Source organism: Dioszegia hungarica, assembly GCF_025882075.1.
Source record: "Dioszegia hungarica strain PDD-24b-2 chromosome Unknown MKK02contig_16, whole genome shotgun sequence".
NCBI lineage: Eukaryota > Fungi > Basidiomycota > Tremellomycetes > Tremellales > Bulleribasidiaceae > Dioszegia > Dioszegia hungarica.
This window is the reverse complement of record NW_026515773.1, coordinates 1772689-1796070: the sequence shown is the minus strand read 5'-3', so window position 1 is coordinate 1796070 and position 23382 is coordinate 1772689. Positions and strand designations below refer to the sequence as shown.

General features: G+C 56.4%; 8 protein-coding genes across 8 annotated transcripts; 4 read left to right on the top strand and 4 right to left on the bottom strand.

The window, feature by feature from the left end:
* Positions 1–437: 437 nt before the first annotated feature.
* On the top strand, positions 438–3325 carry MKK02DRAFT_17089 (OPT oligopeptide transporter protein-domain-containing protein; the record flags this gene model as incomplete). The annotated part of the gene is made up of 9 exons (XM_053085732.1): positions 438–539; positions 589–940; positions 995–1264; positions 1318–1498; positions 1546–1779; positions 1826–2025; positions 2071–2835; positions 2880–3019; positions 3068–3325. The coding sequence occupies 9 exons, from the start codon at positions 438–440 to the stop codon at positions 3323–3325; spliced, it is 2502 nt and encodes an 833-aa protein (XP_052943906.1).
* A 419-nt stretch (positions 3326–3744) lies between these two features.
* On the bottom strand, positions 3745–5502 carry MKK02DRAFT_17291 (putative glycerophosphodiester phosphodiesterase; the record flags this gene model as incomplete). The annotated part of the gene is made up of 10 exons (XM_053085769.1): positions 3745–3861; positions 4206–4295; positions 4343–4697; positions 4746–4768; positions 4816–4854; positions 4901–4927; positions 4986–5058; positions 5103–5214; positions 5266–5318; positions 5378–5502. 10 exons carry the CDS (start codon positions 5500–5502, stop codon positions 3745–3747), a joined length of 1014 nt encoding a protein of 337 aa, XP_052943905.1.
* Positions 5503–6329: 827 nt separating this feature from the next.
* On the bottom strand, positions 6330–7460 carry MKK02DRAFT_38799 (uncharacterized protein; the record flags this gene model as incomplete). Its single annotated transcript, XM_053090290.1, has 1 exon — positions 6330–7460. The coding sequence occupies one exon, from the start codon at positions 7458–7460 to the stop codon at positions 6330–6332; it is 1131 nt and encodes a 376-aa protein (XP_052943904.1).
* A 472-nt stretch (positions 7461–7932) lies between these two features.
* On the bottom strand, positions 7933–10105 carry MKK02DRAFT_38798 (uncharacterized protein; the record flags this gene model as incomplete). The annotated part of the gene is made up of 9 exons (XM_053090289.1): positions 7933–8431; positions 8475–8966; positions 9009–9101; positions 9159–9299; positions 9346–9574; positions 9626–9679; positions 9741–9855; positions 9905–9935; positions 9984–10105. The coding sequence occupies 9 exons, from the start codon at positions 10103–10105 to the stop codon at positions 7933–7935; spliced, it is 1776 nt and encodes a 591-aa protein (XP_052943903.1).
* A 1426-nt stretch (positions 10106–11531) lies between these two features.
* Positions 11532–13257, top strand: MKK02DRAFT_38796 (SRP40, C-terminal domain-containing protein; the record flags this gene model as incomplete). Its single annotated transcript, XM_053090288.1, has 7 exons — positions 11532–11559; positions 11609–11747; positions 11800–11912; positions 11978–12457; positions 12514–12992; positions 13043–13150; positions 13201–13257. The coding sequence occupies 7 exons, from the start codon at positions 11532–11534 to the stop codon at positions 13255–13257; spliced, it is 1404 nt and encodes a 467-aa protein (XP_052943902.1).
* Positions 13258–13625: 368 nt separating this feature from the next.
* On the bottom strand, positions 13626–15885 carry MKK02DRAFT_28811 (putative aspartate kinase; the record flags this gene model as incomplete). The annotated part of the gene is made up of 8 exons (XM_053087647.1): positions 13626–13732; positions 13788–13813; positions 13866–14074; positions 14126–14709; positions 14755–14941; positions 14993–15088; positions 15140–15698; positions 15770–15885. The coding sequence occupies 8 exons, from the start codon at positions 15883–15885 to the stop codon at positions 13626–13628; spliced, it is 1884 nt and encodes a 627-aa protein (XP_052943901.1).
* Positions 15886–16233: 348 nt separating this feature from the next.
* MKK02DRAFT_17730 (exocyst complex component Sec10-domain-containing protein) lies at positions 16234–19692 on the top strand (the record flags this gene model as incomplete). Its single annotated transcript, XM_053085831.1, has 10 exons — positions 16234–16501; positions 16577–17390; positions 17442–17616; positions 17662–18329; positions 18390–18629; positions 18678–18945; positions 18993–19189; positions 19233–19466; positions 19531–19591; positions 19648–19692. The coding sequence occupies 10 exons, from the start codon at positions 16234–16236 to the stop codon at positions 19690–19692; spliced, it is 2970 nt and encodes a 989-aa protein (XP_052943900.1).
* A 407-nt stretch (positions 19693–20099) lies between these two features.
* On the top strand, positions 20100–23126 carry MKK02DRAFT_34720 (uncharacterized protein; the record flags this gene model as incomplete). Its single annotated transcript, XM_053089000.1, has 11 exons — positions 20100–20426; positions 20477–20606; positions 20654–20802; positions 20855–20914; positions 20964–21062; positions 21118–21545; positions 21580–21731; positions 21764–22332; positions 22381–22442; positions 22492–22743; positions 22865–23126. The coding sequence occupies 11 exons, from the start codon at positions 20100–20102 to the stop codon at positions 23124–23126; spliced, it is 2490 nt and encodes an 829-aa protein (XP_052943899.1).
* Positions 23127–23382: the final 256 nt, after the last annotated feature.

Genomic DNA, 23382 nt, shown 5'->3' with positions numbered 1-23382 from the left:
CGCTCTCACTGGATGAACCTCCACATCCGCTGCCTTAGGTGAACTCGAATCCGCACATATCTCCCGAGAGCCCGAGATAAGCGATTTGGAGCTAATTGCGGAGCCTGGTATTGATGCACCATGTGGGCACTGACCAGAGATCGGGCTCGTGAACCGACTGTGTGCCGGTAGCGATAAGGGACCTCACGGACACAGTTAAGACGAGGTGCTTGCAAGGCACTTGTCCGCACCCCACACCCTGCATACGCTCGCCACCCATCATGAGCGCCCCTCACGATATCGCACCCGCCAGTCGGCCACCAGTCTACGATGAGCAGATCGACGAAAAGTACGACGACAAGAACGTCGAAATCACCCCTGTCGGCGCGGAGGTCCGGTACCACCTGGACTCATCCGAAGAGGCCAATGTCAAGCAGTGAGTTTTTCGGTCGACCGGGATGCAGCCTGAGCTGATTGGCAGTGATCTCGATGTCAGCAAGGACGAGGTGCTGTCTCTGGAGGCCAGACTTGACGATATGTCGCTGGAGCGTTGCCTCATGGTGAGTTGGATAAGTGTTCGAGCTTCGAGCACCTCGCTTATACCCTCAGATCATTCGGCACGTCAAGGAAATCCACAAGTACGATCAGAACTTCCCCGGCTCCGCCCTCGCCCGGATCAACGAGTTCCTCGGCAACCCAGACATCATCGACCGCCCAGAGAAGTACGAGGACATCATCAACGAGATGAAGATGGAGGCGCTCCTCTCGACCGAGAACTCGCCGTACGCAGAGGTCCGCGCCAACGTCGACAACACGGACAATCCTTCCATGCCCTCCCTCACCATTCGGGTATGGGTCATCGGGTGCATCTTCAGCGCTGCCGGATCCTTCATCGACTCCTTCTTCCTCATGCGCAACCCACCCGTCTACATTGGTGCCAACGTCGCCCAGCTCTTGGCCTGTGAGTCTTGTCTCAGATCGGTCTCAGAGAAGAGGAATGTGGCTGATTCCCCAGACCCCTGCGGCAAATTCATGGCTCGTGTCCTTCCCGACAAGCGGTTCAAGCTCTTCGGTCGCGAGCACAGTCTCAGCCCCGGCCCCTTCAACCGCAAGGAGCACATGCTCATCACCATCATGGCCTCGGTCTCTTTCGGTGCTTCGTACACCACCTACATCGTACCCACCCAGGCCATGCCTTTCTGGTTCAATGAGGCGTACGCTCGCAACTTCGGCTACCAGATCCTCAACTCCATTGGTATCAACTTTGTGGGGTACGGTTTAGCTGGTGCGGGATTTCCTTTTTGGCTGGTACTCCGGGCATGAAGCTGACTCGTGCAGGTCTCACAAGACGATTCTTGGTCTACCCCGCTGCGGCAGTCTGGCCGGCGTCCCTGTCCACCATGGCGCTGAACAAGGCGTTCCACACCGAGGTCAACGAGCCCGTCAAAGGTCCCTTCGGCAAGATCTACACCATGTCCAGGCAGCGCCTCTTCCTCTGCGCCTTCCTCGCCATGTTTGCGTAAGTGGCACTTTTCGCCGGGGGTCCCTTTATCCGCTGACCCGCAGCTACTTCTTCTTCCCTGGCTTTATCTTCCAGGCCTTGTCCTACTTCGACTGGATGAGCTGGATCTCCCCGGACAACATCGCGCTCTCGGCCATCACCTCCACCTACGGTGGTCTCGGTCTCAACCCCATTCCCTCCTTTGACTGGAACATCATGTCGGTCTGGCTGGTGCCCCTTACCATCCCGACCTTCTCCATCATGAACCAATTTGTCGGTCTTTTGGTGGTCGTCCCTCTGTAAGTACTTTCGAAGGGGAGCGTGGCATTTGCGCTGACCATTCAGCACTGCTGGTATCTGGTTCAGCAATGCCTGGAACACCGGTTACCTGCCCATCAACGACAACCACACCTGGAACAACATGGGCGGCCGGTTCAACGTGACCAAGATTCTCACCAACTCGCGGCTCGACGACGCCAAGTACCAAAAGTATTCACAGCCATGGGTCTCGGCCGGCTACATCACCGCCTTCTCGTCCTACTTTGGTATGTGTTGCCATGTCTCAGCGATGTGACTATACTGATCAGCAGCTCTGTACGGCGCGACCGTATCCTACGTCATCCTCTACCATCGTCAGCAGGTCGCCGGCGCGGCCAAGCAGGTCTGGAAGAGCGTTCTCGTCACCCTTCGCCTCCGTCGGCAGGAGGAGGACGAGGACGAATTCGCCGAGGACATCCACTACAAGCTCATGAAGGCCAACTACAAGGACGTCCCCGAGTGGATGTACGGTATCATCCTCCTCGTCTCGATGGTCATCGGCATGATCGGTATCGGCATCTACCCTACCGACACCTCACCGGTCGTCGTCATCTTCGGTATTATCATGCCTCTTATCGCCCTCGTCCCCGTCGGTCTCGTGCAATCGGTCACCGGTATCCAGGTCGCCCTCAACGTGCTCGCCGAGTTCATCGGCGGTTCCTTCGTCGAGGGCAATGCCAACGGCTTGATCTGGTTCAAAACCTACGGTTACATCTCGTGCTACCAAGCGCTCGCCTTCATTAACGATCTTAAGCTCGCCCACTACACCAAGATCCCCCCCTACTACACCTTCGTCTGCCAAATCGTCGCCACGCTCATCTTCACCTTTGTCAGCGCTGGTATTCTCAACTTCCAGATGTCGTTCAAGGACGTTTGCACCAAAAACGCTGCTTTCGGTTTCACCTGCCCCGGTCACAACACCTTCTTCACCTCGGCCGTCTTCTGGGGTACTCTCAGCCCCAAGCGACTGTTCGGTCCTGGCAGGAGGTACAACTTGATGCTTCTTGGCTTCCCCGTCGGCATCATGCTTCCAATCAGTGAGTTGGACATCTACCTGCCGCGCACTTGAGCTGACAGTCAGTCCACTGGGCGCTGCGTCGCCGCTTCCCGAAGGCGGAGTGGCTCCGTCAAGTCCACCCCGTCATGCTGTGCGCCGGTCCCGCGCTTTGGGGTGCTCCTTACAACTTGGGTTACTTCTTCGGGAACGTCCCGGTAGTCCTGGTGAGTCTCTTCCTTCCTCGATAGCGAGCTTCATGCTGATATTCTCAGTTCTCTTGGCAGTACCTCCGTCGCAAGTACCCCGGCTTCTGGTCCAAGTACAACTTCGTCGTTGCTGCTGCATTCCCCGCCGGTATCGCCATCTCGGCCGTCGTCATCTTCTTTGCCCTCCAGCTCCCCAACGGCGGCTTCAGCATCGATTGGTGGGGGAACAACGTGGTCGGGGAGGGTGCCATCGGCGTTCCTCTGTTGGACATCCCCGAAATTGGCTACTTCGGCCCGGAACCCAATACGGGTTCGTTCATCTAGGCGGCATGTGGAGAGTCGCGGAGTCTGCTTTGTATCCGTGAGGAAGTCAATATAGTTATACGAGTTGTGTTGGTATCGTTGAAGGAGCGAGGAAAGTCTTCGGTATCAATTATAGAGAATATAAAATGATTAGTGACTCTGCGCTGTGATCTTGCACCGATACAAGCGCTTGGCGTTGCCAGCCGCCATCCCAGCAAGGGGGAGTATCTGCTTGGACTCCGCGTACGCGCTCGCTACGCTGAATTGGGTACTGTCCTCCAGCGCGAGCTCTCTGGCCCTTCGGCTGGGAAGTGTGCAAGCAGTGCATGATCGCATCTATGTCGTCAAGTCAGCATACGTAGCCTGCACGATGCTCTCCCCCAGTCGTCTAACCCCATCCCACCCTGCACCATTCAGCCTGTCCCACCTGCCTACGCTGCTCACGTCTTGAGTGCAGGCCGCTCGCGAACTTCGTCCGCCAGGTCCGGTAGCTTGAGTGGTCCAGGTTGATAACACATGGTACGCAGTACGTCGAGCTGCGTCCGCTGCATCCAAGTCTGCTCGTGCGGAAGACCGGCCGAGAGAGTTGGCGAGGTAGCGCAGAGAAAGGCGATCAGGTGAAAAGTTTGGCGGTATTTGCAGAAACGGTCGTTTCGGCCCAGTTGAGCATCGTTTCGGGGATCAGAGAGTTTCGACGAAGTGGGGGTACGGATGCGGATGATGATCCGGAAGAGGTAGGTGAGGGAGAGGTGTCAGAGTTGTTGTTGATTGGGGATTGAGGGGTAGGAGGTGAGGTTGGAATGGGCGCGGGAGGAGTAGCGAGGTATTCGTCGAGTTGTTGGGGGGAGGGAAGAGCACCGTGAGCTCCAACCCAGTACCTCCCGAGCGCTTGAATGCCTACATGTGCGAGAGAGTAGTATCTCCAAGAGCTCCAGCCGAAGAGAGAGCCTTTGATGCCGGATAATGGTAGCAATTCGGGATGCGCGACGATCTGCCAGGTCAGCTACGCTGCTTAGGCGAGAATCGATGGGTACTCACCTCTTTCTTGAGGCCCGTTAACACGCCAACCCTATCCGTCAAGATCGCTTGCACGCCCCATCCCATCGCAATTCTCATCTCCCCTGGGTCGTTCACCGTCCACACGCATATCTCTTTGCCCGCCTCCCTACATTCTTGAAGAAACGTCTGTCCAGCAGATGACATGAGCACCGGGAATGCGATCGAGAAGCCAGAACAGGCATCCCAGAAGAAGGTCCGCGCGATCGAGAGGGAGAAACCGATGTGGTAGCGAGTGAGGAGAGGTAGGTGACGCAGGGCTGAGCGGATGAAGAGGGGATGCCAGAGACCGAGGATGAGTCTGGGCGCAAGTGTCGTCTCCCAGTCAGGGTAGGTTCTGGGCGTCAGCGTGCTAGCAAAGCTGTAGGCGATGTCTGATACTCACGCTACTATCCGGGCCATCTCAGGCTGCCGAGTCAGCCAGAGACTCCGCATCCGGCCGAGCCTGTACTCACAAACAGCCTCTCTGGATCATTCTGCATCTTGCAATCCAGCTGGATCATCAGCCTGGCGAACGGCTGAGATGAGTGGTACACGGACATTGAGAACAACATGCAGATTTGCGGGCTGTTTGTCAGCACTATCACAGAGTAGAGATGAGTGAAGCTCCAAGAGGTCGACTTACTTCCATCAGCAGCGCTACCAGCTCCGCAAATAGTGGTATTGGCTGCACTGGCTCCTTCTTGGTCCGGGCATGTCTGGAGGGTTAGCGGTACCCCTCATCACGAGCTCGGTGTCTTACTCGATGACCCCTTCCCAAGGCTGGGTCTTGATAGTCCCTGTCCCGGTTGTGGTACGATCCAACGTTGGGTCGTGAAACATCAGGACGACGCCATCCGAGGTAGCGTGGACGTCTATTCCCTTATCAGCCAGACTCATGGACAGCTAGCTTTCCACTAGCTTACCAGACTCAATACCATCTGCGCCTTCCAGGATCGCAGCTCTGAAACTGGCCAACCTAATATAGATCAGCTCCTGTGTCATTGTCGCAGTCCACGGGTGGCAGAGATGGCGTACGTGTTTTCTGGCAGGTGGGCGCTCGCCCCTCGGTGACCCCAACATTCGATCTCTTTCGGTATCCGAAAAGCCCCAGGCAGGAGCGACGATGCAGACGCGGGAAGGGCGGATGCGGATTCCGACATGTTGGTATTCGCACCTGCTGAGAGACTAAGCTTCCGCGCAGAAGCTCTTCGCCTTGCGAAGTGATCAATTGAAGGAGAGGGTAACGGACGGGCGTCGTGCAAAGTTGATCTTGAACGTGTGCGGGGGCTTATTGTTTCATGGTATACAAAAAGAGAGCCCTCAATGGAAGTAGGCTTGGGAGTCCTATAACGACAGGGCTGTACGTAACGATAGCGTCATCACACGTGGTGGAGTTTGTTTCAGATTTCCCCATGCCGGATGCAAGTTACGCTGGCTGCTGTACAATGTGTACCGAGGGGGAGTCGGCCACACTCCGCGCCGATCCTCCTCGTAACAGGTACCATTCGTTTTGAGCATTTTCTGCTTTTCTCAGCCAGAACGCTCATGAAGCTCGAATTCGAGTAACAGAACCTCCCCAAATACCTACAACAAGGAACATAGGAATAAGTACAGATTCGAAGAAAATATTCTAGTACTTTGTTCACCTCATTATCATCTCTATAATCCCCACTCAATAGAAATCATGACACTGTAACAAAGCACCCTCCCCTTCTGAAGAATAATAATATGCTAAATAGTGTTTTTCCGAATAATTATTTATTTCTACAGTTAAAAGCATATAATAGAGATAAAAAAGAGGGCGAAGGCTCTGCAGCGCGGCGTCTACCTAGCAGGCCATCCCGTCTGAGTGATCTGTCCTGCACTGCCGAAGCACTCTGTCAGAGACTGAGCTACAGCTTGCGGATGTTTGAAGGGAAGAGCCTGTCTTCCCTTCGTGAATTTTATCTCATTCAGATGTAATCGATGCAAATGTACCTAGTCGAGCTCATGTCTTGTCACTCGCTCCGGCCGCCCTCTTCGCCCTCCGTCTATGACTTCGCTTGTCAATCGCCTGAGCTGGTTCGAGACCAACAAGGTCCGGACCCAGTTCTGATTCCCGCTTTCCATACCCCGTAATGAGTATGGATCCATCGTGATCGTACGCCAAGACAGCTTGCTTGTACGTCTGCAGACACTCCCGAAGCTTCCTGTCGAAAGTCAATGCAGTATCCTTGAGTGTCGTGTATTGCGACTTGTCGCATCGCGTTTTCGGCCAAATTGCCTGAAGAATTAGACGATTCATGCCGCTAACGTATCCGGGCTTCCACAAATCTAGCCCAGACGGATCGACACTCGCCACTGAGGCTTCTGTCTGTCCGCTGGCCGATTGCTTGGAAGGGCGGTCCATCCGCAGGCTGACGGTGGCGGTTCGGCTTTCCTGAATAATGCTGTGAGTTTGTTGGTGGAAGCAGAACTTGCGAAAGAAGAGACGATACCTGACGGCAGCGGTATTGTTTTGTCGCTGTCGTTTAGCAGAATTTTTGCTCGGCGGTTTTGCTACCAGGTCAAGAGGCTTCGCAGATCGGCCTGACTGGTCGTTCTTCGTGGACTTGCTACCTCGTGCCGAGGCGAGAGGGCTTGTGGCAGATTGTGATGTGGGGTTTTGGCTCTCTGTATCGCTCATCGTAGGCAGACCATAGGCCGGGGCGGGAGCGATCTCATCAGGAGTCATCAGAGTCAACATGCCATTCTCCTCCGACTCGCCCATCAACAGTCTCCAATCCAGGCCATCGACATCGACAGCCGGCATCGACGGCGCGGAGCCAGACAGTCGCGCGTCACCAGTGTCCATGGACGGGGTTGGGCAGGCATTGCCCTGTGAGGCAAGAATCGTATGCGGCTGGACTTGTGGGCGTCCGGGGAGTGACATGTCGAAGCCGTTGCGTGATGTAAACGCGTGTGTTGGCGTTTCCCCCTTCCGTAGGTACCTGACGGGCTGGTCTGCCGTCACGTGGTCAAAGTGAGGCTGCGGAGGGGTATCATCATTGACAAAACGGAGATAGGCATCCAGATCCCATTGGAGACCGTCAGTGTCTCCTAGATCGGGGGTATGTTCGTGGTCGTCATGGTCAGACATTGCCAGGAAGCTGGTATATTTGAGTACTGAGTGGGGTTGAGGGGAGTAAGTGACGAGCAAATCCTGAAGGAGACTTAGAGATTGCGGACTGTGGGTGTGATGTACAGAGAGAGGATCAGGGGTCACTCAGGTCCCTCTTTTGCCTAGACTGGGAGAGGGCGCGTTCGCTCGACCCACCCAAAGGAAATACCCGTCTTTCCAAGCTGTCCTTTGTGAGGCCCAAACACCAGCACAACCCGACTCCGCATGTCGATGATACTGCAGTGCGTACGTGATGGCACATTCTCATGCCAAACGTCATGATAGAAGTCACTACTCGATGGCGAGTGTATCGTCACGCACGGTGAGGCACTCTACACGAGCAGTGAGATGTGGTGAGTAGTCCTCGGTCCGCCAAGGCCAGTATCTGCTAGCGTCATGCCTACCGCCACCCATGTATATCGTCCTGCTGATACCATCGATCCGCGATCAGCTATTCTCTCTCACTCTCGCCACCACTACTCGCCGCCCAATCCCCCTTGCTCTTCTTTGGCCCGCCCAACCTCGCCCCCTTCTCCCTCAGATACCGTACAACCTCCCCACCCTCTCTCCCACCTCTCGGGAAATTACCCGGCAACTCTGAAACCTCCAATGCCTCTTCTCTCCGATCCACCTCACCCCCATATGTCGAAGCGAGCCAGAAGGAGGCTGAGACCTGAGTATCCCCCTTCTCCAGCTCGAGCAGCACTGAAGCGAGCAGACGAGCCGCCTCGATCCGGACGCGGAGAACGTGGCGGACCAGTACGCGCGATGGAAGTCGCGGCGGGCGGGTGTACTTCTCCGGTAAGGTCTGTGGGGGCAGGCCAGCGACTTTCGGTGGGTTGGGCGCGAAGGAGGCGGCTTTGGGGAGGAAGGCGTTGAGGTTGTATTCGAAGCGGGCGGGAAGCCAGAGTCCGATGAGGAGTCGCCAGGCTGCTACGAGGCGCTTCATTCTGCCAATCAGCGGGATCCTGTTCGATACAGGGACTGGCGTACCCGTCATAGTTGTCGTCGATCAAGGCAGAGTGGTAGCGGCCCAACAGCCAGACCACACCCGCCGCGATGGCCGACCCAAGCGGGATCTGCCTGAACATCGCCCAGAAGGAGAAGAACAGCACCGGGTAGGTGAGGAGTGTCAAGATCATCCCGAACGCCACCTTCATCTGCGCCTGAGTCTCGACTTCATCCTCAGCTAGCCGGCTGCCTAGGACGGCGACGATGTAGACCGGTAGATGGGTGAGGAGGGGTACGAGGAAGAACGGTAACCGCAGAAGGGCGACAAGCGAGTCCTTGATGAGGAGGTAGAGGGCGAAGAAGCGATTCGGGAGGGAGATGGGTGATTTGGGGTCGAGGTTCTGGGGGAGGGGAAGGTCGGTCAGGGCGGCGTTGGAGAGGCGGGAGGTGGTCAGGAGACGGCTGTAGGTGACGAGAAGCGTCTTGAGCTCGGAGATCCGCTCATTCGTGGACGTGGCGAAGAGGTCGACCAGGCTGCATGTCAGCCGGAGTCTCGAGTAAAGCAGGGCAACTTACGTTTGGGACACGTCCACAAAGTCTGATAATGCCAAATCGGTCTCCTTCTCCCACAGCAGCTCTCTTGCCATCTGCGCAGCCAGAGCGCTATCCCTGTATCGTCAGATTTACTCCGAGCTAGCGATGGAGCTAGTGAACGAGCTAGCTCACCAGTCTGGTGCGTTCACAGTAGTCTGCCACATCTCCAACTCGATCCTCCTCGTCAACCGCTTGACCGCCAGCTTCTTGTCTCCCTCGTTCTCCGATAAGAACTGCTTCTCGAACTCCTCGGTCGATATAGGTTGGCCAGTGCTATAGGATCAGCTACAGAATTCTGACTGAGAAGAAACAGACTCACTGCACCGCGACTCTGCTCCTGTACTTTGCCTTGTCGGCATAAGCGATGCTGATGGGCACGACGACCGCCTTGCGCCCCTTCTTGCGTCCCGCATTTTCCGCCGTCCCCTCCAGATACCGCACATACTCCATCGCTGCCCAGCTGACGCCATCCTTGAGCGGGATCATGTGCGGCTCGGTATGTGATGTACCCTCGGGAAAGACACCGACACATTCACCGAGAGCGAGAGCTGAAAGTCAGCTGGACGTCCATTCAAGCTCTACTAAAATGGTCAGCTCACCCTCGAAAGTACCGCGGAACAGGGTCTGATTGTTCTTATTCTTTCTGTCGACCGCTACTGATCAGCTCTGTCTCTCGGGCTGTCTCTCGGGCTTGAGAGCTTTGGGGGGACGCACCGATATTGCCAGCATTCCTGAGCAGAGCGCCGACTGCCGGGTTTTTGAATAGCGAGTCTTTCACCCAATAATGGAGACGATGCTGTTTCGGTACGACATTGCTCAAGACGCAAGGCTGTTTCGTCAGACTACTCCAGTGCAGCAGCGGATTGAAGATGGCTTACATCAACAGCCATATTCGTGTGGGTACACGCGCTTCTTCGTCAGCTTAGAACTTGAGGCCGTCTGTCATTTTAAGCTCACAAGATGATTGGTCCCTCATCCGGTACATTCTCAGCGCCAAAGACCTCTATACTGCTGAAGAAGGTCGTGATGGCCGAGTTGGCGAGCTGGCGGATGGGCTCGTGGGTAAACCCGAACGGCATTATTGCTGAACCCTTGGGCGACTAGATTTTCGTGCAATGGGGTGCTTTCGCGAGCTGTTTCCCGCTGAGATTGCCTGGGTGTAGATCAAAGTGAGATCGGCTGATGAGATACAAGGCGGGTGTATGAGAACAAGTCAGACTTCATGTGCCTCGAGCGCCGAGCGCTGAGCTCGGCTATCTCCCTCGCTCAAAGCCGCGGCCATCGCCGGCCCGGTGCACGCATGGCCCGGAGAGGACCACCTGCAGGCAAGACGGCCAGAGTGCTTTGAGGTGGGTGCGTCCACCATCTCGTTTGGAGCGGTACGGGCTTCACGCGTCACGGCTTGTGCAGTTGGTGCTATACAGTAGCTCCTCAGCGCTCGGTTGGTGATACTTGTCCAACCAAGCTGAACTCATACTTTCCCCACTTGTCTATGCCGACAGGCATCTCCTTCGTCGCATACTCACCCAGATCCACCTCGTTGATACTTCCCACTACGGGTCTCTCCTTCTCGAGCGCCGCCTGAGATCGAGGATGATTACTCAGATGGACTCACAAACTCGCCCGGAGCTGGTCGGCGAGGGCGGCAGCGTTTCTGTCATGAAGAAGATTAGATCCGGCTGCGGCTGGCTACGCGTCGTACCCTGGTGACAGCTGTGCCCGAAGAAGGAATGACTCAGCTCTGAAACATCAGGCTCATCGAGGCCATACAGGCCCCGGACACTCCAACAGATTATCTCCCCCCCTCAGCGTCCACCGCCTTATATGCAACCACGACCACCTTCGTCCCCAGGTCTAGACCATAGCGGCTCGCAGCGACTCGAGCGGGGCCAGCTCGTCGCTCACGTCCGGAAGGCCCTTCTCGTGCAGTTTCATGAGCGTATGTGCGTCGGATGGCAAGGGCCGCCCGGGAGATAGCGAATGCAGTGATGAGGTCCGAGGAGTTCATACGGTAAATGTCGACGCAGGTGGTGGATGCAGTCGGCATCTTGGCTGTCATATTGGGTTGATGTAGGTCAGTGGGTACGGTTCGTGAGATGGGATCCGTCACTGGCCATGAGCAGTTCACTTAATGTAAGTACTAAGGATGATCGCGCAAGGGAAAGCGAGCCGACTTAGCCGACTTCGCCGGAGCGGAACAGGCTATTTCTGTCCGGACATCGCGTGCCTACCGATACAGAGACATGGCGTCACGAAGGTAGCTTGGGTAATCGCACACGCGTTGTCCGCGATTCATATGAGACATGGTCCCTGCGGCTTGCACACCGTCCCGAGCCAGCCTGTTCAGTTGCTCCTCATTCCTCATTGCTAGAGGATGACGTGGCATATCGATCGTCTGGTATCGCAGCTCGGGCAGTCCGTGCAACCGTGCCTGATAATTTTGCCTCCACTTGAATTTTGAAAGCTCTCCACTCGTCCATCCATCATCCATATTCATCACACACCATGGCACCCAAGCAGGCCCCTTCTGCCGGTAAGCTATCCCTTTCACGATACTGAGAATAAGCTCACACTGGCCACAGAGCTCGACTCGGCCGTGCTCGCCTACCTCGTCTCCCGCGGACTAACCAAGACGGTCAAGGCGTTCGAGAAGGATGTGGTCGGTGTAAAGCCCGGACAGGCGGGAGCGCTGCAGAAGGCTTGGGCGAGTACCTCTACTGCGTGAGTCCTGGTCAATGACGTGTACAAAGGAGGGGAAAAGCTGATATGATAGGTCCAAGGAGGATGTCGACATGGCTTCCGGAAGCGACTCTAGTAGCTCGAGCTCGAGCGACTCGGATTCGTCCTCGTCAGACTCGTCGGATGATGAAGAGGAAGTGTCAAAAGGTGATCTGGCCGTTCTTTATCCGCCCTGGCCTAGGGTAGAGGTGGACAATAGCTCATGGACGCAGTACTCGCTCCGGCTGCCGCGTCCACGCTTGCATCGAGTAAGGCTGCCCCTACCGCTGTTGTGAAGCCCGCGAAGCCAGCATCGTCAAGCTCCTCCTCGTCATCTTCGTCTTCTTCTTCATCCTCCTCATCTTCCTCCGACTCGGAGTCGGACGATGATGCCAAAGCCCCCGTACCTGCTTCGGCCACCAGCACCCAGTCATCCATAACCGTCGGTCGACGATCGCCACCCGCCAAGAAGGCTGCAGCGGTGCAAGCGAAGAAGGCAGTTTCGGCCAAGGCTTCCTCGTCTTCATCATCTTCCTCTTCCTCTTCTTCATCGTCCTCGTCTAGCTCGGACTCGGACTCTTCGGATGAGGAAGAAGCCCCCGTCGCTAGGCCTGGGATTGGCGCTGCCGTGTCCAAGGGGAAGGCGAAGGCTGTGGAGGCTGTCAAGGCGGTCGTGGAGGGTGCAAATAAGGCGGTGGATGGTGCTGAAGCAGGTACGCTGCATAGTGCCCCTTTGGCTGGGGAATCGCGACAAGCTGACGCAAATCAGATTCCGAATCTAGCGACAGCAGCGACTCTTCATCTTCCTCTTCTTCCGACTCTGAGTCTGACGAAGAGCCTGCGCCGAAGAAGATCGCCCCCGCCGCGGCGTTGCCGGCCCCCACGCCCGCCAAGCCCGTCGCTGGCCAGAAACGGAAGGCTCCCTCTCCATCCGACTCTGATTCTGACTCATCATCATCCTCTTCTTCCTCGTCCTCTTCTTCGTCCTCCTCCTCTGCCGCTTCTACCAAGAAGAGGAGCAAGGCCGCCCCGACCACTGCCCCTGCCCCCGCCGAGACTCCCACAATCACCATCACCCAGACTATCACCCTTCCGGACGGGAGCGCCTCGACTGTTACGACCAAGGGGAAGGCAGACGAGGCTGCCCGGCCGATCAAGCGGCTCCCGAACCAGCGATTCGAGCGGATCAAGCCCCAGAATGTGACTTTCCACCATGATGGGTTGAAGGACAACTCGTTCCAGGCTAGGGTAAGCTATCTTGGTCGTACGCCATTGGTGACTAGAAGCTGACAGGACAGGAATGGAGCGGAGCGTCCGCGAATGATTATGGAGCCAAGGCGTCGAGGGACTTGATTGTGACGCGAGGTGCGGGTTTCAGGAAGGAGAAGAACAAGAAGAAGAAGGGGGTAAGCTACATCTGACTGATTCAAGTTGGGCTCTAGCTGACCCTGGGCAGAGTTACGCAGGCGGAGAAATCACGCTCCAGACCCACAGCATCAAGTTTGACGACTAGGCCGATCTCAATTGAGGTCCAAGTCGCAAGAGCTCCGGCTGTGGAATTAGAAGTGTGGAGATGGCTGTAGTTACCTGAAGCGTGGGGATGATTTGTAATTTAATGCATCAGATACCATCCAGAAGAATGTCCAGTCATAGTTGGATACGACAGACACTGATGTACAAAATGCTCCAAGAGATATCGATACCGGAGACCGAGAAGGATGCAGTTGGATGCAGGAGGGCTACAATGGGTTTACATGATGAGGGAAGCGGGCCGTGCAGTTGGATGCGACGACCATGATTTTTGGGTGTGAATAGGCAGTTGGATGCTGGGTATAGCAGTGTCCGGGCGATGATAGGAGGGAAAATGGGTTGGAGAAAAGATTAGACCGCTTGGAGGGTCTTGGACGGTCGGATGGGCGAGACGGGGATGGTGAGGCAGGATTCGTGGATGACGTTCAGGGCCCTGACGGCGTCCTTATTTTCGATGACTGAGGTATCAGCTGCTATCCCATGCATTGGGAAGCCGTATTTCTGGCAGCTTACCACATGAGATGTTGATCTCGCTAGCACTGCAGCTCATCAGTGTACGATCTAGCAAGATTGATGAGAGACGCGACTCACCCCTGCGAGATCATCTCAATATTCACAGCCGCCTTTGCTAAGCTCATGAACATGAGACCGGCGCTTCCGATCGCATTGCGCATGTTCCGGCCGACGAGCGACAAGATGGCCATGTCGAGCGAGACGGTCACGTCGCCTATGCGCTCGAGATCACGGATGATGCGGTCGTGTCGCTTCTTGTTGTGGATCTCTTGCATCGCCATGGATACCTGTGGGAGTTAGCTGTATTCTCTGACGATGCAGAATTGGAGTAAACTCACATGTACTTCCGAAGTCGAAATGAGATCCACAACGACTCCCGCCCTGTCCAACGTGCCGAATATCCTCGCCAAGAACCCATGGCTGATCGTCTTGCGATTCGAATGTATGTTGATGACAATGATGCTATCCTTGATAGTCACGGCCGTCGGCATCCTTCCCTCCTTCTTGGCCCGCTCGATCCTCTCCTCATCCTCCACTTCCCCTTCATTTAGCTCCCCATCCCCCTGGATCTGGCGCGCGAGCCCCTGCTCCGTGTCCGGATAAATGATCGTTCCGCCCCCCAACGGATTCTCGACATTCTTGATCCGAATAGGAATCTTTGCACGGATGACCTGTTCCATGGTGAAGGGGTGGATGACTTCGGAACCGTAGTATGTCAATTCGGCGGCCTCGTCGGGCGTGATGATGGGCACGAGGCGGGCCGAGGGGACTTTGCGAGGGTCGGCAGTGAAGATCCCGTCGACTTCTTTCCAGACTTGGAGCTCGCTGGCGGAGAGGCCGACGGCGCAGAGGGCGGCGCAGAGGTCGGTGTACCCCCGCCCGATCTGGGCCAGGAGTGAGCCAGGGACAGGACCAAAGTAGCCTGGTGGTCAGCTAGGAATCTGCATGTCCCACCAAGTAGACCCACCGGTGACGACTGGGATACGATCACCGCATTCGCGTATCCTCTCGCCGAGCCGCTTCGAGAGCTCATCATAAAAGTCCTGGCCCAGCTGCGCGACACCTTGATCCCCGTTACCAGCGGATGTGGACTCGGCGGAAGACATTGCGGCATCGACGATGTTGTCCAGGATGACAATCTCGGAATCAAGGCCCTGACTGGTCAGCTCCTACTTTGATTCGTCGGCCCTCGTCGTGCAGCTCACCCTATCTCTCAAAGCCGCGGCGACGATCTTACATGCCAGCTTCTCGCCTGTACCGACAATAGAGTCTTGACTTCTTGGCGAGATCTCGTCAATGATCTGTCTCGTCAGCTTCGAGCTCTGACAGCCTTCGGTCGCTGTATAACACACCTGAGCAGCCTGCAAGAATCCCCTCAACCCCTCACAATCCCTTATAATCTCATCTTCCAGCTCTTCCCTCAATGCTCCAGCCTTGACCGCCACCCTCGCGGCCTCCAAATGCCCCTTCTTCAAGAGATCTACCGTCTCATGGAATCCCGACTCCTCCTTCTCGCGCTGCCCCCACCCATTTGACTGATTCGCACCCGGCGTAGTCGGGCTTGGGGGCGATCTCCTCCCGCTCGGCGTAAATGGCGATGGGCTAGCACTCCTTATGTCCAGTTCACGCAGGGATGAGATGGAAGACATCATGCTCCCCGACATGCCGTTCGCGGGCGCGCCGGTCGAGGTCTGGCGCGCTGCCGGGCGGTCATCGGAGCCAAAGAAGCCAGAGCCGACGCGCTTGGGATAGAAGGGCGTCTGGGAGCCGCTGGCTGATACGGGACGGGAAGAGGGGGGCTGGAGCGCCTCGCGGGAAGCTTGAAGCAGGAGGTTGGTCGTTCCGAGGGCTTTTGTAGAGGAGGACCGGGCGGAGCAGACCAGCGCTACTCTGGAATTCGGTATGTAGGATCTGGGATCGTCAGCTCATGGCAAAAAGCGTTCTATAGGAAGAGGCTTGTGCGGAAGAAAGCTGAGACTTACTCGACAATCTTGCAGATACTATCCAAGGACTTGCCGACGCTGGTTCCCCCATACTTTTGGACGACCCAGGGAACCGACTCGTCCGTCGAGTTCCGGATGAGCTGTTCTGTCTGCATTGCCGCAGTTTTTCACGTGTGTCGATAGCTTGCGGCTCCGGGCAGTCAAGACTGTGGTGTGCTACTTGTGCTGTGAGCTGTGGGGTTGTATTGACAAAGGCCTTGGTATAGTGGAGATAGAGCTTTTGACATTTCGAGTCGGCATTCTTCGGTTGATCATTTTAGCTTTAAAGTTTGGCCTCGGCTTCCGGCGGAAAGAACAGTCCGTGCGTTCACTCAAGCTTCAAGCCGCGCCGCGCCGGCCGGTCGCGTGGACGCTGTGCAGGGATACCTCTATCGACCATACCTACCCCTCATACAGCTTAGCTACCTGACCCTGTCTATACCTCTCACCGAAGCATCGCCACAATGCTCCGCTGGGCTAAAAGAGACTCTGTCCAAACGGACAAATGGGCACCCCTCGCCGCGTCCGCCCCATCCGGCTCCAACTCGCTCTTCGCCTCGGTCCTCAAACCCTCCAAGCCCAGCGCGTCCACGGGCACCATGGTCGGGCGCTGGCCAGAGAGTGTGCTGCTCAGGATAGTATCCTATTTACCTATTCCGGATCTACCGGCGGTGGCTAGGGTGAACAGATCGTTTGCGCGGATTGTGCGGGCGGAACAAGGATGGGAGTCGCGTTGCGCGTATCTACGGATCAAGCCTGAAGGTGAGCCGCTCCCTATGGGCTGGCTGGCAGTGGCTAACGGTACAGCACCGAAGAGTCTTGAGATACGCCGGGACAAGGCGATGACGCCTACCAAAACGCCCATGAAACCCCGCAAAGACTCGCTAGACGACGACTTTGGCGATTTCTCCACTCAGAACAACGACGTCTTCGAAGAGGTGGACTTTGGGGATCTGACGGGATCGAAGGGTGGCGCTTCAAATGGGAATGGCGCAGGAGCATGGGGAATGAAAGGCATGGAGACCAATCTCATGGACTTTGGGGACTTGCCCATGCCCAACAAGCCTTCCGGGTCAGGCGGGGCCAAAGCTCGACAAACGGGCTTCTTTGCGCTCGTCCCCCCTACTCCGGGCTCGGTATCGGCACCGCTGGGCAATGCAAATCCCGGACCATTCTATCTCGCCTACAAAGCACATCATCTCGCCCTCACACCACTCTGTCGGCATCTGCGGACCTCTCCTTCCCCATCATCGACACTCTCCCTCCTCTTTCCCCCGGATCCGCGGACCTCCCTCCCTCTCCCACTCGCCGCACAGGGTGAACGCCTCCTTACTCTCCTGCTGTTCCTCTCGCCGAGGCTACAGCCGTTGCAGGACTGGGGCTTCCTAAGACAGGCGTTACTCGCTGCGGCGGACAGATTCGACTCGACCTGCCTTGTCGCTTTCGAAGTGGCCGATAGTCGGAAAGATGAAGCGGGGATGGAAGCTGCAGCGAAGGCCAGCTGGGCGGTATGGGAAGCTGGAGGTGGGAGTCGGGACCAGTGGGAGTGCGGCAGAGTATGGGTGGAGAAGCGCGAGGTGTTTTACGAGACTGGGAAATGGGATCCCATGGAGAATATCGTGTAAGCTGAAGATCCAAGGGCCGCGAGACAGACGGAAAGCTTACAAAACAGTAAGGTACCTACCAAAACGGGGCAGACGGTCCGCCAGCTGGACTTTACGCCCATGGACGCATTCATGTCGCATGTCGTGGAGACATTCCGAGCGGATGCCGAGCTGGCTGTCCGGATCTTCCCTGCTCAAGCGAGGGTCGTGTTGTCATTTTGCGACCGCGTCGCCAGCGATGTTGTAAGCTTGCGTCCCCGACATGTTCGTTGCTAAGCTGACCCCAAGATCGGAGAGTACATCTCCTCCCTGCTCTCTTCCGCCCGAGCGATCTCCCCTCGGCTCTACCTCCAAGCAACACCTGCAAGCTTCATCCAAGCCTGGAAGATCGTCGATGCGGCCACCACCGTCCTCTCCACCAAGACCGACCCTATCTCCACGACCTTCCGGGCCCAGATCGAAGATACCATCTTCCGGATGTTCGAGCATCATATGGACGAGTATCTCGACGAAGAGACGGAAGCTATCAAGGCTTCCCTCGAGGAGATCTGCCGCGGATGGGATAACCAGCTCGGGGAGGATACAAGTCAAGGCGGGACCGGCAGCCGAAACGGACCCAATCCGGTCACGCCGACTTTCCTCACCTCGTCCAACCCGGATCAGGTCAAGCGGAACGTCCTTGCCGGTTTCAAGGACGTGTTGCTCCTCCCAGTGACGATTGTTCCCCGTACAGTAACGTTCGGAGTGAACGCCATCGTGGCTGGAGGGAACCAGGCGGTGAACGGTCTAGCGATGCTCAATCCGCAAAAGTGGGGAGGGCAGGGTGGGGCGCGAGTCATCAAGCAGGAAGAGAGCGGAGAGGTCATCTTTGACGTCCCGACCGTCGAGGATGAGAAGGATGCTTCGGTATCAGCGGAGAAGCGCCAGTCGGCCGGATCGCTAGGCGATAAGAGCCAGTCTGGGGCTTCTCTTTCTCTTTCACCGACAAACACGCTCACCGAACGACCACCAACGAGCCGGAAACCATCTATGGCGGACCTGAAGGATGAAAAGTCCTTCGATCGGCTCCAGCTGCTCGTTTCGCTCGATACGGCACTGGAGCTGATTCAGGCGGATCGGGATTCGCTTAAGCGGTGCGAGACGTTTGCCAAGTATCCGGGCAAGTGTGGGGTGCGGGTCAGGGAGGCGATTGAGGAGATCTTTGTGTTGCTTCTGAAAGCTGCGGGGGATAGACATATCTCGCCAGGTTTCCGAAAGTAAGCTTACCCTTTCTCATGGGAGAGTAGCCTGAGCTGATGCGCCAGAGCTACCAACCAAATGCCAACCTACAAACCGGACGAGCACGCCGAAACCACCTCTGTCGCTCCCCTTCTACAATTCTTTGAGCTCGTCCATATTGGCGATACCATCCAAAGTATGGTGCAGGTGTACTTCGACAAGGAGCTTACGGTCTACGTCGACAAGACCGATTTCCTCAACACGGTCATGCGGGAGAAGAAGCGATTCGAGGGGATATTGGACGATGCGGTCGCGGGGGGCCTGAATGCGGGGATTGAGGTGCTGATGAATCAGGTCGGTCTCCCTCCAAGGCTCGATAGGACCATGAGCTGATAGAACAGGTCGAGCACATTATCATCGTCAAGACTGGCCCAAGGGAGTACTACCCCGTCGAAGGCTCGCCGATGGGTCTTGAGCCAACTCAGGGGTGCCAAGAGGCGATACGGTGTTTGGAGATGCACTGTAATCTTCTCAGGGGGAGTACATCCAAGGAGGTTCTGGAGGTGTTCTACCAGGAGGTTGGGATTCGGCTACAACAGTAAGTTCAGGTCTAAAGCATTGAGGGTCTCACTGACAGGCAGGATCCTCCAGCGTCACCTCAAACGCCAGATCATCTCCCTCGAAGGCGGCTTCCAGATCATCGCCGACCTCAACGCCTACCACGCCTTTGTTGCGAGCCTGAAGCAACAACGTATCACGGAAGACTTTTCGAACCTCAAGATGCTGGGGCATGTGTATATCGTCAGCGATGCGAAGGATCTGGCGCAGATTGTGCGGGATGTGACGCGGTATGGCGGGACATTTAGGCCGGAAGAGTGAGTCCAACTCTGTTCTTGGCGGGCACTATTGGCGATGAGAGCGTGGAAGCTGACGAGACAGTATCTATGAGTTCATCCAGAGACGAGCGGACTGGAAGAAGATTGAAAAGACCGTCGATAAGGTCAGTCCTGCCCTTCAGTTCTCCGAATCCGTTGTTGCACGCGCTGACTCTTCCAGGCGATGTACGCTCTGTCGGTCAAGGATGACTGTGTCATCATGTAGCTACTACGACTTGTCTTGGGATCTGGAGATGTCATCTTGTTCGGAATCGACATTTATGGATCCCCTGGCCAATCCAAGGGGTCCGCGCCCAGTTCTCTGACAAAGTCCGCGCCTCAGTTTCTACCATCATGTAGCTGGCCTTGTTCCCCTCATCAGATCGCCCGTTCCCATGCCAGCCACTTAGAGCCCGGCGCTCAGCGCAGCTTTGGCATTGAGATGACACCCCTTAAAGCGCTTGGACGCGTCATTACGGCATCGGTTTCAGGCGAAGTCAGAAGGGTCGATTATTCTCCGAAGCTTGGACATTTGGATCTTCCATTCTGCTTCTTTAACTTCATCTTTACTAGCCATATTTGCCACCCACGGCTCCGCCCGTGCCAAGTCTACTTATATAGGCTTGGGCAATCATGGCGCAAACTCCACCTAGCAAGATCCGCCTCCCTCCTCTCCCCTCCACCGCCGATTTCTCCGATAATGCCATCGCCGACTCCCCCTCCGCGTCCACATCCGCCTCGGACGCTCGGTCGCCATCGTACTTTACAGGCGGGAGCGTGCCTATGCCTCGTCGATCGGCTAGGCAGTCGTTTGCTACGCAACGAACAAGAAGAGGGAGTAGGGGGACAGTACTCATCCACGACGATGTGGAAGATATCAAGCTGCCGAGTTTGGTGCCCGGGATCAGGCCGGCTTATTCCACCCCATTGCCTGGATTGCCGATGGTGGTGTTGTCAATAGTGAGCTTCATCGTCCCTGCATTAGGCTGAGGAGCAAGCTGAAAATACAGGCGATGCTCTCGGAGCTCCTGGCGGCAAATCTGTGTACCCCTTTCATTCTCAAGATGGTAGAAGGTTTCTACCTCGCCGATGGGTATGAGAAGAACTCAGAGACCGAGGCGGAAGTAGGATTGTGGACAGGTCAGCTAATCGCACCTCGAATCCGTCTATGAGCTGACGACCTTTAGGCAATCTTATCTCGGTCTTCTTCATCACCCAATTCTTCACCAGTCTGCTCTGGAGTAGTATCGCGGACAGACACGGTCGAAGAGCTGTCATTGTTGCTTCGCTGGCGGGAAGTGCGGTGGCACTGATTATCTTTGGTACTTCCGAGTCTGTACGTATACCTGCTACTGTTGTTGAGGGAGAGGAGCTGATATTTGTATTAGCTGCCAGAAGCAATCTGTATCCGACTCATCCAGGGCATCTTTGGTGGAGCTGTCGGAGTGGTGAGCTAAGCGGCGCCTGGTTCAGGTGGAGTCAGCTGATGGCATGCAGTTCCGAGGATCTATCCGTGATATCACGGACGACACGAATGCTTCTCGCGCTTATGCCGTTCTGGGCTTCTCATGGGGTTTCGGCGGTGTCATGGGACCTGTAAGTAGCTGAGGGGGTTTTCCGAGAGCTCTAGGCCGCCCAGCTGACAACCCAGATCCTCGGCGGCAACTTCGAGTCCCCTGCCCAGAACTGGCCGGGTACTTTCCTCGCTAATTTCCCGCTCTTCCGCTCTTTCCCATACATCCTGCCTACAATTCTCGGCGCCCTCATCCTCTTCGCCGGGGCCATCATGGCGTGCTTCCTCTCATGGGACGGTGGTGTGCGAGGCGGATCTCGAATCACTCTTCCGGCCGAAAAGGACGAAGCGCTCGTACCCGTTCCTGACGATGATGGAACGCCTTTACGCCCCGTCTCGCCCGCACCGAGCCATGGGACCGCCGTTCCGAGCATGAGAGGTCATCGGGATATGCTCAGTCCCGGGATGGCGGAGACTGCTGCGGGAGGTGCAGGGTATCCTGGGTTGAGTCAGCAGGTCCCGCATGCGAGGCGAGATAGTCGAGCGAGTCTGGGGACGGCGTATGGGTATGTCCGTACCGAAGAAGGAGCTGACAGACAGGTATGGTGGTATTCGATCAAAGCACCCGACGTTGGCGGCGCGGGCGGCACTTGATGCTGCTCGTCGTGTATCGACCGCCGATGGTCCAGATGACGGCGAGGACGAGGAAGAGCAGTCTCGACCGCTCAACTTTGCTCAGAAACTGCTACTTGGTAGGCCTATCATCAGAATCCGCTAACAACAGCCAACGAAGAGAACACCTTCAACATCAACGACCTCTGGGTCTCGGCTGCGGTCGCGCAAGACTCGGCCGTCTTTGACGATGACGAGGAGTATGACAATCGTTCCGACGAGGAAGGCGATCGGACCGATAACGCCACCGAATCCAACCACAGTACACCGCAGCCATCGCCCAGTCTCGCTCCGCCTAGCAGCTACGGTCGCACCACCGGTCGAGCCGTCTCTGGCCGTCGTGTCGCCAGCTCCAGCCTCCAGCGTACCCTTCCAGGACACCGCCTCTCTGTCTCTCACGGTGGACGCCGGTTCTCCACTGCGTCAGGCAACATGCCTGCCATCTTTGCGAATACGGGTCTGCGCACTCCGCCCGCTAGTATCCGATTCGGACACAGCCCGAACGCTGAGGCGAACGAAGAGGACCCATTCTTCTCGACTCCAGCGCCGAGGATGGGAGGTCTTAGTGTAATCGCGGAGAGGCCGTCAGCTAGAGAGACCACGCCGTTGAGTCCGGGCGCACAGGTTATGGAGAAGCAGCCGAGCTCGTGGTCGCTCTTGCCAAAGATGATGATTCTGCAGGTGAATTTTGATGCCGAGTCTCGCATCGGACCAAGCTGATACGCATAGTATGGAATGCTCGCTTTCCATAATACCACGCACGACCAAGTCTTCCTTTCCTTCCTCACCACGTAAGCTGATTCGCACGATTTGGCATCGCGCCAGAGCTTACCGTACCAGCCAATACAAGTCAGGCGGTATCGGCCTCAACCCCGCCAACTTCTCCTTCCTCATCGCCATCATGTGCCTTTTCCAACTGGTGTACCAATTCTGGCTCTACCCTCGGCTCGGCCCCCCTCTTGGCAAGTTCTCACATCTCCAGATGTTCCGCCTCGGGTGCATGTTTTACATCCCGTCGTACATGGCATTACCGCTGCTTCGGGCTTTTGCGAGTCCGGATCAGAGTGGAGGGTTCTTGATTATGACTTGTAAGTTACCTCGCTTGCACTGAGCGGTATGAGGAAAGAACTGACCTCTCCAGTATTGACCATCGTGACGTGAGCTGCACGATCTCTCTGCCCTGCGATCGGACAGTGCCCAAGCTGACATTTAGTGCCGTGCGATACTGCGGCGGTACCCTCGCCTACACCTCCGTCATGGTCCTCGTCAACGCCATGTCCCCACCCAACGTCGTCGGCCTCTCGAACGGTCTGGCGCAGTCCACCGTCTCGTTCGCCAGGTTTTTTGGACCCGTCATTGGCGGAGCGCTCTGGTCTAGCAGTATCAATGGCAATCCGGAGGGATACGCGCATGGGTTTTACATCTGTACAGCGCTGTGTGCGGTGCAGATTGCGGGATCATTCTTGATTCGGTAGGCGGTATGATGGGCCAGTGAGAGGATGGTAGATGGCGGATTGCGGGTGGGTTGTGGCAGTGCGAGTGCGAGTGCGGGCGAAGCTAGGCGCGGAAGGGGATATGATGATGGTGGGGGAGTAGTCTATCGGCTTGAACTTTCTAAATGTTAATCATTTAATGATGGTTTGATCAGTATGCTCTGTCTATGCGGCGCCAAGTACCGTCACTGAAGACGATGAACGCGTCACTGAACACGATGAACGCAATGCGAAGCAG